The 13,928-nt window shown below is 39.3% G+C and overlaps 1 protein-coding gene across 6 annotated transcripts in view; it reads right to left on the bottom strand.

Annotated features, from left to right (window-relative positions):
- Positions 1–13,928, bottom strand: part of NYAP2 (neuronal tyrosine-phosphorylated phosphoinositide-3-kinase adaptor 2) — a 154,216-nt gene that overhangs the window by 120,018 nt on the left and 20,270 nt on the right. For 3 of the 6 annotated variants that reach the window (XM_064720734.1, XM_064720733.1, XM_064720732.1), the window contains exons 2-3: positions 13,421–13,916; positions 6,646–6,888 (exon numbers count right to left, since the gene is read on the bottom strand). In XM_064720734.1, coding sequence (XP_064576804.1) covers positions 6,646–6,851 — 206 coding nt within the window. In that variant the 5' untranslated portion in view covers positions 6,852–6,888; positions 13,421–13,916. Of the gene's footprint in view, positions 1–2,389; positions 2,440–6,645; positions 6,889–13,420; positions 13,917–13,928 lie in introns of those variants that run through there. The other 3 variants (XM_064720731.1, XM_064720735.1, XM_064720736.1) reach the window with 2 other exon arrangements.

Raw genomic sequence — 13,928 nt, 5'->3', positions numbered from 1 at the left:
TCCAGGTTGCAACATGTGCTCTAAACTTGGGTCAGAGGCAATTACAAACTTTGTCAGGGGTTAATGAACTTCAACATGGAGCTTTTTTTTTCCAGTTACTTTTTGTAACTGGAAAACTTGAGACAGATCTATGCTTTTTGTTTGCATGTGAATTGTGCTGTATTACTGAACGTATTCCTCCATTAATGAAGTCCATCCTGAAACAGTTAAAAAAAATTCATCTGGGCATGCTTGAAAACAGCCTTCCTTTTTTTTTATCCGATCTTCGTAACAACAGTTTTAATTAAATTCTGCTTTATTCTTTGCAATTTTGTAACATATTTGAAGATATTTTCCAAACAAATGCAAATCTTTGATTCCATATAATGGCACCACCAGAACTCTACAGGATCATGCAAAATATGTCTATTTCTACAGCTCTACATGCATCTCTCCTGCTGAGAGGCCTTTCGGGTTAGCGGAAATGCAGGATAATTTTAACTATATCCTGTAGTTGATGAGTAATCAAAAGATAGTGAGAGAAGAGACTGGAAATAGAAGTGGGAACAAATGGCTACAAGCTGTCCATTAATATCCAGAGTGCCAGCCTCTCTCAGCAGCAGTGAGCCAAGGGCTGTGTCCAGCGGCACAGCGCACCTCCAGGTGACTCAGCCTGATGGGAGCACACACCCAGGGGGGCTCAGAGCCAGGCCAGCTCACCCACTGACACAGGAGCTCAGGCAGCTCTGTGAGTGCCAACAGCTTCCAGACACTTCCACTGTGTTTTAACAAGAATAGGGGACTGGAATCCCTTTAGAAGCCTTCCAGGCTCTCTATGACTCCACACTCCTAACGTGCTTTTAAACAGAGCAGATGAATCCTGAGAGAAAAAAAATGCACCCACCATAGTGGATCAGTTTGAGCAATTAGTGGAACAGTGAAGGGAAGGAGACCATGTAAACTTCCTGAGAAGTAAAAGTTGTAGGAGAAACCCTAAAAGGGAAGTTTGTGAAAATAACATCAAGATTTAGATAGGAAACCGATAATGATTTCTGGTTTATTTCCTTGGTCTTTTCAATTGTGAGGCTGGATATTAGCCTCTATGGTAAATTTTAAATGATATTAATCACATGACTGTTCTAAAATAAAACTTCTCAGAATAACAGCAATATAAACTAGTTTGCATTGTGTCTGTTGTTTATTTTGTGTGGCAATAACACAGGCAGCCATATGGATATGAGCATTTGGAAGGGAGGATTTGTTGGCTAGATCATCACATCTGTTTACTTATAAAAGCAACAAAAATACATTTGGAGGTCAGTCACTTCACAACCATTTTTCTTACTCTTGATGAAAAAAACCTATTAATGTTACCCTTTCTACATTGAACCAATTACAAAAGATACCCCAGGATATTTTCATGAGAAAAAGGTTTTAAAATCATAGAAAAATTAGTCTCTATCACACCTCATCAGCCATTTCCACCATAAAAGTGGTATCAGAGCAATAACTTAATCTAGGATGAAATGAGCATGCAACATGTCCAGGAGAAAGATAAAGAAAACAACAGTGCCCCAGTTAATCTTCCTCATAGCACAAACCTTTTGATCAAAGGAGCACTTACCACTGACCTCATATCCAGAAATTACATTCACCAAGTGAACTCAGATTTGAATTTTAAACAAAAACAAATAGAAATGCCTCAAAACAAACAAACCCAAACAAACAAAAAACTGCAAAAATAAACCTCCACAACTTACATCAACACACTGAGACAAAAACAATGGGTTAACAAGTTTGTAATGTATAATATCTCAACAATTTGTTTACAGGTATTTCAGCTGACGCTCTCACCATGACGCCTAATATTTAATGCACTTCCTTCATCATTTCTTTTCAGGTCAGGCTATAAGCATACTGTAATCTAGCAAGCATAATTATTCCTGCAAATTTAGAAAGGCACAGCTTACTACCCCGAATTTCAACTACAGACAGATGTTCAGAAAAATAGAAAATACTTTCACCTAAAGTACTGTTCTGATTTCAAGACAAAATCATAAAAATTAATTCCATAATGAAATTATTTTAGGTTATTTTTTATTCTGGTAAAAATACTTTGTAAAAGCTCTTCAGCATGTCCATATAGTCTAAGATTACACACATTTTCTCAGCTGAACAGAGCTTTTGGCAGTGAATAATCCCATGCATAGAAATCTTTTTATATTTTCTTGCTGTCACCCACACTTGATAACACAACTTTTAGCTAAAGGACACATAATTTACATCTTGTTCACAAGGGAAACTAAGGATAGGAATGACAGAAAACTACAGAAAGATAATACCTGAATTCAATTACTTCCATGATCATTTCAAAGCAGAAAAAAAAAGCAAGAGAAAAATATGATCTTACTTTTGCTGATGGGTCAGTCTTCAGTACTCGGTTTGCCAAAGAAAGGAGAGGTTATGATAACAGCTGTTCATTACAATTCCTTCTTTACTACAAGAGCTTAACTCTGCCACTGGCTGGCTGGCCCATTTCTGCTAGCTTTAGCACACAACAGTGCCCCTAAAAGCTCCTCCTCTTGACAGCATCTGTCTGGATACAAGCACAAGCAAGGCTTTCCATAAAGCCATTTAGGTCCTGGGAACAAGCTACAAGTAAGGGAAACCATTAGAAGTAAATATTTTGATGACTAAGTCCAGGATTTGGCAGGCAGAAATTCATGCCCACTGATACCACCAGCTTTATAGTAGAGAAGTCACATCTTCACAGTGTTACAAGTGAAAACTCCTTCCCTGACAATAACTTGAATGATGCACAAAAAAATAGCACTCTGATTTATTCAACATGTCCGAGCCTTCAGAGAAGGAGGGTTCATTATTTGTTTCTTACCAAGCTTTTGTATTTGTGCAAGTAAAAAGGGAAAACATTGGTGAAGTATCCACACAAAACATTAATAACTTATCTAAATATGTGCATGTCAGTTATGGATGAGTCAGAAAGCAATTGCTAATTCCAACAGATGCCCTGTATAAACTCCAAATACTCACCTTTTTTTCTGGCATCCATGACAGCTGAGGCAAATCTACCTGCTGTTGCCAGAAATGCTGCCTACAGCTGATATTGTATCATGTCAAATGTATGTCCCATGCCAGTGAAAATGATACTGCTCCATAACTTTATTTGCAATTTATAGGCTCTGTGGGCAATATGCCAGTACCTTCTCTTAATCTGGACACAGCTCCCTCAATAGACAATGATCATGTAATTAGACCAGATGAATAAAAGATGGAAGAAAAATCATGTATACGTTAGGTCCTATATACCTACATATTTATTGTGCCTTACTCTCAGCTACTAATCAGCACATTAACCTTGTTTTCTCCGCATGAGCGCTAAGAACCATACTAAAATTAGGTCAGAAATTCAGATCAGATCAGCTGACTCAGCCCAGCAAGATTAGACAAAGCCTAGTTGCTGTTATTTTTCCCAATCCAATACACTGTGTTTATCCCGCAATGTACAATGGATCCATACATTTTTCCCCACAATTAACCTATCAGAGCCAGACACCATGAGACAGCAATCACACTGAAGGTATATCAGTGCTACTGAAGAAACACAGACCAATGTATCCTTTGGAAAGCAAAGTGCACGATCAAACAATTTTTTTAAGGTCATTTTTCAGTTCTTGTTTCAAACTGCTCAGACTAATGCATTTCAATGAACTTCAGTCATTCAGCATAGTTATGAGATGATTTAGGTAAATAACAGCTGCTTCTAAATAGTGTTGTGTGTGAATACCACCACTTTATTAGACAAAGTATTACTCATTATTGTCTTGTGAATATACACAAACAGCCTTCTTCTAATAGAGGCCATCTGAACACTAAAATTGAATAGCTTCTAAATAATTCAATAATTGGACTAGCAGGTAATTCTCTGCAGGTGCCAAAGGCTTTTGGCTGCTTTATTTTGATTCTCACATGCAAAAGAGGAGTATTTGTGGGAATGCCCTCTCCTTCCCAAAAATCTACCTGCAGTTAATCACAGGGGATGGCTCCCTTGTTGCTAAGGAGATTATTTTCAGCTACTGGGAGTCTCCAGACTGGTAGCAGTTACCACTGCACATGTGCACCACTTGCTATCTAGGCCACGCTCTCAGGAATTAGGGATAATATAAATACCCACCAAGACAAGGTAAAGACATAAAGAATATAGTACAGAACAAAGAAGAAATCAGTGATCCTACTTTCCCTTTCCTGACTGCTGCATTTCAATAGACAACACGGTCTTGGATGAATCCCTGGAGGTTACTAGAGAGAGCCAACTCAATTGCAATCAGCCTAAGTGACTTCAGACATGAAGGGACATTACCTGACTTGACTAAAGGAACCATGGTTTGCCATTGCTTTTAGTTTTTCCAACCAAAGGCTGATCTCAAGTATCTTTTTTTACCTCTCCAAGTTTACAAGGAAGAAAGAAAAAAGACTTAAAGAAAGTGCTTTTCAAGATTTCCTGAGGTATTTTCCTGCATTGTTTCCTCAATTAGACATTATTCCCCCCTTCAGCATTATTGAGATAAGCCAAGTGGGGAGGTGTCACAGCACATGCCCCAGTGGAGATAGCCATGACAGTGTCACCACACAATTTCAGAAAGCTTTAAGCATTCTCCCATACACAGTAACACCTTACCTCATCAGAAGGCTTCAGGCTTCTGCCCACATAGAGTAACAGCAGGCCACTTCAGAAGGCTGCAAGCAACTGCCCTTCTCATTCTTTAGCCCAGTCTTTTATCCCCTCCTGTTGATGCACTGCACCTGTGTGCCCCTCACTGTTGATGCACTGCCCCTGTGTGCCCTCTGTTCCCTTTGGTGGTTGGTCAGTGCCCCTGGGCACTCCATGGCTCATTGCTGTCAGTGCTGCTCACCTGCTGCTCACAGCTGTGCCCATTGGGGATGGGGCTCAGCCCAGCCCCATCCCAATCACCACAAACTGTGTGCCTACAGGGAAGGATCAGAGGGGATCACTGCAAACAGTTTCCCACAGAAGAGCACTGTACTAGGAAATGTTATCTCCAAACCACATACAAATACATGCTGTTCCTCTAATAAGCCCACTCTGTTGGTAGGTCCTCTACCTCCTGTCTTCTGGCTCTGTGACCGAGGATAAATATTCTGTTCTCATTGATCTCAGTTGAGTGTGGGCAAGAATTTCATGGTTTGGCTCAGCTCTAAATCATCTGTACTTCTCCAGAGCTCTTCATCAAATCACTTTGCCAAGATCAATGAACAAAACCACACAAACCAACCACATTGTAGGAAATACTGTCACTACTATTCAAATGTTGTAGAGAAACTTGGCTAGAGGACTATAAAGAAACAGGTAGTCCAAAAGTTACTCTCTCATGTCCCAAGAAACCTATTCATAACAAAATCTGTTTTGGTACTTAGTAACCTTTATGGTCGCACATATAAAAGTACATGCAAGCAGATTAGCCAGAGTACAGCCCAATTGGCTGTATTTACCCTAATTTCACATTATTCTTATAACTGACAATCCAAATAGTTCCACTTCCTGGAACATAAAGTAGCCATATTTTTGCTTTAAATTCCTTCATCTCCCTCCTCTCTCAAACTGTGTGTGCAGCTCTTTTCCTTTTAATGTTCCATCAAAATTATCAGACTACCGAGGCGTTGCTCAAGCGTTCACAGCACAGCATGTCTGTTATACCTGGGTGTACAGTACCCAAGACATAGCATAAAATTTAATCACTTAAACTGAAATACAGAAGATTCATGCTGGGGGAAAAGATTCAAAGGACCTCCTATGAGTTTATGTTCAAGCCGTCCATTCACATAAATGTCAAGGATTTGGATGGAGGATTTACCTCTATTACAGAATTTTGCCTTCACCTCTAGAAAAACAATTTTTTGTACTGGAAAATGTGTATGCAATAAATATTTATATCTATTCCATTCAACCTTCTTTTCCTCTCCAAGAGGCTACAGAGATTTCATTGATATCCACTGGCACAAGCAGCCAGGTCATGCAAGTGCTCCTCTCATTAACTGTCAATTAAAATCAATGGAATTGTTCAAGAAGAGCTGTTATAGGGTTCTGCCCATCAGGGGCTTGATCCATTTTCCTGTAAGTGATTGCAATATTGTTACTGACTTCAGAGATCACAGAATTGAAAGGGAAATGTAAATAATAGACGATTTTTTGAAACAAACCTCAGACACCAGTGAGAAGGCTTTGAAAATTTACCAGATTTAAAACATCAGCTCAAAAAGAGTCTATTTTGACCTGTGAGACTGTCCCTGTCTTGCTCACACACAAATACATTTTTGCACAAATTATAAACTGTTCATCTAAAAGCACTAAGAGGATGACAACCCATTTGTCACTAGATCTACATCTATTCCAAGCACCCAAACTTTTTGTTACAAATCACACCTGCTCAAGACGCCAGACATGCTGCTCAAGCTCTGTCTACACAATGTAAATCACATGTGTTAGAGGCCTGACAGAGGCCAATGGTCTGTACTGCTTTTGCCCGCAAGCTTCTTTGAAATCAACTGCTCTACACATATTTACCATATCTAAATCCCTTGCTTTTCATTACTCTGCCAGACCACTCATCTTTTTATCAAAATATTTACCGTTTTATTGCTTCTTCTTGTTTTCGGCGTTTTTCACTCTTTTCTTTCAAGTAAGCCAGGTTTGTTTCATTCCTCATGCGATCATTCTCTCGAGCAATGTCTGATGCATTCTGTATAACCAAGCCATCATAGGCCTTCATCCCCATATCTTCAATATACTGGAGAAAAGCGCCCAAAGTGACCTCCTCCTGATTAGAACTCATCATCTTGCAGGAGATAATGAACAAAGGAAAGCAACGTTTCCTGCAGGTTGAAAAACACATAATACCTTAATCAGTAGGAAAATAGCTTATGGTTTATGACAGCAAGATCATGTCAGTTGTAATTAACATCTCTGTAAGAGACAATTTTTCAGACTTTCCCATTTAAAGGATAATAAACAAAGCAATTCAGAGGACAGAACAACATTACTTGAGACAAGAGGAGACAAAACCAAGAATATCTTCTTTCAGACAATGAAGATCCAAAAAATTACACTCTTTAAATCCCAAAAACATTTCCTTCCACCCCTTCCCATTTCCTAGTACCCAACGGTTGCATAAACACTGCCATCCTGAATCTCCGTTTGAATTGAACTGAGAAGGTTCCATCACAGGACAAGAGGTCCTGTTTTACAGTTTAGATAAGGCTGCAACAGAGCAGATTACCGGAAAATAAAATCCTATTCTGACTACCAGAAAAAGTTCCTAATATCTGCAGGATATTCTAAAGTTCAGGTAAAAAGTATTGTTCCATTTTTTGAAACAAAAAAAGTTAAAAGCATTCTTCAGGCTCAAAATTCAGAAAGAAATATTGTGAAATATTTTCCTGTATTTCTTATTACTGTAATATGAACCCATGAGTCCTGATCATCTGTTGCTCAGCATCTTGAAGCTCCAAGAATGGACAGGAATGCCCAGCTGAGCTGGGACCTTCAGAACAGACCCTTGAGCTCTCCAAGAATCTGTATTCCAGAGGTATGACAGACACTGGGGTGTGCAGCATCCCCAGGTAAACACCTTGGAGCAGAAATACTTAGACCCTTGGGTCATTCCTGGGTCTGTGGCAGGCAGCCTAAAAACTCTTCAGAAAGGCCCCAAAGGTTTTCCATTCATCAACAGAACTCCTGGGAGTTGCAAGAGCTCTAGTGTATAAACACATTGGTAAATACTACAGGAGACTAAAGGCAAGGTAGAATTTCAAGAGACAGACTGTCTATCTCTAAAGTCTGTGCTGGATAGGACTAGATAAAACTTATTAGACCACTAAAATAGAAGTTAAAAAAATAGGACTGTTCCATCTTATTTTAAATACTGATTATTGTAAGGTCCAGAAGCATTACAAGCTTGAATGGCATTACCTGCACACAGCCCCTTGAGAAGCCCTCATCCCCCAGGCAGGGAGTTGGTGCAGGAGTCTCTGAGTGCCTTGTTGGCAGAGCTGGCAGCTGAACTCAGCTCTCTAAGGCACCTTTGCTTATTCACTGCTACAGCATTCCTCCCTTCCCTGAAGAAGGATGGCGTGGCTTCTCGGAATCAGCCTCAGAACATGCCAACACTACAGCTAGAAAGGATCTTATTGAATAGGCAATAAGAATCCTGTCTGCACACAGATTTTAGGAGGAGGGTTCCTGTGGAACCAGTGACACAAATCTTTCCCCTATTTCTTACTACACTGTCATATTTCTAATATTTATTACATAACTGGAGCAGTAAAATTCTGATCTAGGCTGGCACTGGTTAAAAAAAAATATTAAACAATCCTAAGGATTCTATACATCCACTCAGGGCCTTCAGATCTGGGCCCTGACTCTGAAAATACAAGGGATGAAAAGAGTAGAGAAATATATTTCTGCCCTTGAATGTTTTCCCCCTGTTTTGATCGGGGGGAACTTTTGAAGTGACAATGGCAAGAACAAGCAGCTAGTTTCAGGCACTAAATACTTTAAAAGCACACTGATAATTTTCCTTTTTTCTCTCGTGCCTGCATATCAAAGTTATTTCTATACAATGGTAACACAACTGTTAAAATCATAAAGACTCAGAGGATGCAAAGGGTTTTCTCCTATTACCTCTCCTGCCTTCCAAGAACAACCTTTTCTAACAACTAAGCCTGAACATGAAAATAAGGCTGATGTTGAGGGTCGCTGAAGCCATTTTTAAGCATTTTTAAGCATGGGTATAAGCATCTCCTACAAATCCCTGCAGGGTAAATGCAGTGAAGGAGGTCTTAGTGCATCCCAATGTGCCTGCATGCCATTTGACACAGCTCTGACAGTGGAGCTGGCTGGAACTCTGCTGGGCTGGGATATGCATTCAGCAATTCTATATATTCACCATAAGTAGCACACTGTCTGCACAGGAGGATGTTGGAAGGCTGGCAGTGAGCTGAATAGACTCCATGAATGTTATGATTCTTCAGCAGACATAATTTCAGACTAATTCCTAACCTTGGTGATCAAGAAAAGTAAGGCCAGATATCAAAGCCCCTTCCTGAGTCTCTCTCTACAGCATGAAGGCTACAAGATTAAAAGCAATGCTAACAGCACAGACAACTCTAACTCTCCCTTCTCTAAACTCCTCAAATGAGATCTGCTTTTTGATGGTTAAAATCTGGGTTGTTTCCCCAGTAGATGGTTAGTTTATTGTGTATTTAATTTTTGACTTCTAGCAAAACCTTTTTTCAGCATATGTTGAATGAATTCAAATAGATCTGCACAACAGAGAAATCTCACCCTAGTGACCTGAATGCCAGTATTGTCATTGATTGCTACAGTGACCATGTTTTATTTCTGAAATATAATAGGAAATTTTATCCTGAAGATAACTTCAACAGTGTTTCAATAAATGCAGTTCTCCTCCACTTTCCCCCAAGATACATGATATGCTTTACATTGCCTTTTGTGACTATACTGCATTTCTTCCCCTCATTTTTTTCCTTTATTTTCAGAGATCAGAAATGAGCTGAGAATTAAGGATGTGCTGAATCTCCTTGTGTTATGATGTTTATTTTTTAAACAGGAGTATGAGGTCAGTCCAGTTGCAAAAGAATTAAATAAAAAGCCCCTTTTCTGCTTCATGAACTGAGGAGAGACTTTATATTCTGGTTTGCTAGAGATTTTTTTTATTACTAAACACATGCAAAAATTTACTATTTATTAAATAGATCAAGATCTCTTCTTTGTCTTAACAGGGGCCCAATCTCACAGCAGTACTGAGCAACTGAACTCCTCCTGTGACTGTTGATCCTCATGTGCTTGTGACAGCTAATTCAGTTTGGGTTACTCCTGGGGATAGCAGGGGACACACTGATATTTCAGAACCTTGAACCTGCTCTAATGGCACTAACTCCAAAAAGCCTCTGTGCAAGCAGCAAGCATCTTCTGACTCAAACTCCTTGTACCTCCTGTATATGTGGTATTTTACAGTCTCACTATGTTTACTAATAGTGAACGGTTGTGCATGCTACACTTAAGCAGGGATTAAAAATGCAAACAGCAGGAGCAAAAAGCTTAATTAATTACTGTAAACATTTTTATAGTCTTAGTATTCTTTGGGCAGCACACCAGGACCAATTTTACTTACAGGTATTAATGCCACTTCAGAGAATATGTTACCTTGAAAAATGTGTTCAGTAGCTACAACAGGCTGCAATCAACACATATAGCCCCTGGAGTCCCATGCAGTGCCTGCCTGTCCCCTCCTTGGCAAATGGCTGGACAGCACTGATCAGCTTTTGAGCAAAGGTTCTGATAAAGAGTAAACTCAGGCAGTGAGCAATTCCTAACCATTTGCCAGGGCAGATACAGGCACAAGCGAGGGTTCTGTTTGAGTACATTCATATTTTATTAAAACTGTGCAAATGAAAATGGCAAAATAAGTCATGTAAGCTGAGGCCCCATAGTCCTGGTATCCCTGACATGCACACTGTAGTCAGGGACTTTGTTAGCCAGTAACAAGGACTATATGCAGTCACCTATGTATTTGTAATCAAGCTGCTTTCAATGCATTTTATTTTCTGAAATCAAGCAGTCCTGGAAAATTCTGACAGACAGTTGTAGCACTTGAGAAATTCTTTAGACACTCCTTTCTTTTCCCCTTCTCATTGTGAAGGAACAAAAGGAGACAGCAGGGCAGAGGAAAAGCCTTGGAGTTCAGCGTTTGAAGCTAACATACTGAGAGGTCAACAAAAATTGTTTGGAGGAACTTGATTCTGACTGTTCACTGAGCATCTTTGAAAATCCATCTGAGCACAAGGACACAAAGAAGGAGTTCTCCATCAGGTACACTTTGCTTCTTAAAGACTAGCACTCTGTGAAACCTCACTGAGAAAAAGCCACAATCACACTCATCTTGCTCACTGACACCTGCCCCTTCAGGTACACCCAGACCAGAGCTCGCGCTGGCACAGCTCGTACATTCAGCTGTCAGCATGGGAGGAGAAAAGCAAGAAAGATTTTTTTTTTTTCCCTTCCCTGCCAATGCATCTGGTTTACTGGCAAGGGCAAGCAGTCCCCTTCCTGGTTTGCCTAAAAATATTTGCCTAACTAAATTAAAGATCATTGTATTGATTCAGGTACAATTTCTGTGAGAGCAGAGTGCATTGTGTTTCACAGGACATTTGCATACCTTACTTCTAATCTAACCCTTTGCTCTGATGCCTCACACACAGCATTTTGGATCAAACCACCTCCTTTTCACATGATCAGTGTGCAAAAATATTGATTTCAGAATATGAGTAATCAGCTGAATATCACAGCATCCAAGCAGTGCTACATGTGAAGATTCTGACATGCCATTCTCTCTTATTCACATCAGGATCCCCAAAATATCATTGCTTTTCAGCTTGCTTGACAGCCATAAGCTGCAGCTGTGCTGCATTGAAAATTGGCAATGCTGACATTAAACTGAAGAAGCTTTTTGAAGTAATGACAAAGGCACTGATTGCCTTCTTCCAAACCAGAGATATTTTTTTTAAAAAAAATTAGCATAGAAGAAGAGACCATGGAAAAACAAGTGTGGGTTTGCCCAAAGTCCTGAGTCCAATCTCAAATGTAAAAGGCCTACTACACACCTCTCCAGTACTGCCTGATTCCCTCCCAAACACTGCCTCCTCTCTTTGAAAAAACATCTGCTTTCTCATTACCTTTTAACTCCTTCCACTAAATTCATTACATCCGAAGGATTCTGCACAAACAGGGATAACCAGCCATTCAACCCTCGAGTCTGAGCTGTTGTATTCTAGGTTCTTGCAAGAATAAAAGCAGCCAGGCCAGCCGTATCCAGTTTTTACAAACTGCTGACCATAGCAGCACTAATAAGGACCTAATGGTGTTGGGTGCAAAAAAAAAATACTTTCAGTGAATCAAGAAAAAATTAATGAGGGAAAAATATACTAGAGACTACTTTGCAGAACTCTGTCTCCTATCATAACTGTGCTTTATAGCAAGTGATATTTTAAATATCCAAACAAGTGAATGTGATGAGACAAGTTACTAAGAAATGCCTTTTAGAGATGCATTCCCTGCTCATTCTTAACAATAAAATGACATTTCTGTTTTCACATACAGTGATGCCAGGAACTATAATGTCAAAGAGGAAAGGCCTTCTGAAATAGGCTGCAACCTTCCTACTACATATCATTTGACAACTACATATGCAGCTATTTAAAGAAAAACAAACGAGGAATCACTACTGTCATTTGAAAGTAAAAATACGCCTCATATTCTGGCTAGGATTGCAGATTATATACCTGGTGCTCATTGTATTGCACAGCATGAGCTCTAGCACCTGGGTGAAATCACTAAAGCTAAGCAGTGCTGAGCCCTTCACTTAAAGAGGTTAAAAGTGTCTCCTTTAGTAGACTGAAATTGCTACTGCATGGGTTTAAAGGAATAGTCAATTTCTGCAGATGTCCTACCTTTGATAGGGGAAAGCTGTGTTCCCCATAGTTTTAAGAACTAAAAAAAACAGCCTGGGCCTTGAACTTTGGCCCTCTTTCAGGGTGCCTTTTGAAAAGGAAAAAGGTCCTTGTTAACAATGACTCCTCTATGACTCCAGGATGTTAAAGCTGTTGTTTACTTTGCAATAAAGCACTTCTATCACCTTTATTCCCAGAGGAAAATAAGGCTTCCTCCTAAACGTGTGGATGCTGGACAATTGCAAACCTAGATTCAGAATGGCCAGCACTAAAGTGCAATTATGACTTTTTATCATCCCATTATTATGCAGACAACTTATAAATAACAACAAGAAATAAAACCACACAATAAGCAGACATATACACACATTGTCTATGCAAATAGGAGTGCATTTGGACTCAGAAGAAATCACGAGCTTCTTGCTGATGGACTTATTTTTTTCCTCCTCTTTAAGAAAATGAAATGGAGATTTCACTACCAGCAGCATCATGTTAAGATGCTGTAAAATATTAATGGTGCAGTGGGTCTGATAAATGACTATCATAGATGTTAGAAATTATTTCAATTAATTCATCAGAAAATACAAAAAGAATGGTTTTAATTATTTAACAGTGCTTTTTACAAGCAAAAAAAAAAATCAGCTGCAAAATGTCCTTATTGCAAGCACAATCAACATGTGAAGTACACAAAACCCGTCAAATAGACTTCAGCTTTTAGTTTAGCAATGGCTTGATTAATACCTTCTAAAAATACATGCAACCTCATCACTATGCATTCTGACAACTCATTATTTCATTTTGTAATGTTATTTTTTTCATTCTAATTAGCACCATATTTATTAGCATGCTTATATGATGTATTAAAACAAGTACATACCAAAATTCAAGTCCACGGGGACCGCTAAGTGCAATAATCAAAGGTGACTTTTGCCTGTAAAAGCCCTTTCCTGTGGTTATCTCAGTGCAGTCGGAAGGGATATTTCAGCACCATAAGAAACAGATTTTCAGTTAGGCTCAGTTTTTTCTTCAGTTAAAGTGCATTAAATCTTGTTGGCAGAATTGCCCAGATTGTAGAACTCGACATGACTATAAGTCAATGTGTTATGTTACAGATCTTCTTAACATACAATTAAAATGGCATGGAAAGTTTGGCTTTAAAAATGAAGTGGAAAGAAAAGACAGGTGCTTGCTTCTTTAAATCCACATTCAGAGAGGAGAGGGTACGGATAATGGGAGGGTATAAACAACACCCTGCGTTGAGGTCCAGCAGAGAAGAAACTGGATGATTTTTACCCACTTCACAACACAGACGATTACAGCACCATCATATGCACTAACACAGAGATTTCTAAGGTGCCTCATTTGAATATGTTCTGTGGAGACAA

Source organism: Zonotrichia leucophrys, chromosome 9, assembly GCF_028769735.1.
Source record: "Zonotrichia leucophrys gambelii isolate GWCS_2022_RI chromosome 9, RI_Zleu_2.0, whole genome shotgun sequence".
Taxonomy (NCBI): domain Eukaryota; kingdom Metazoa; phylum Chordata; class Aves; order Passeriformes; family Passerellidae; genus Zonotrichia; species Zonotrichia leucophrys.
This window is presented reverse-complemented; position numbering and strand designations above follow the sequence as displayed.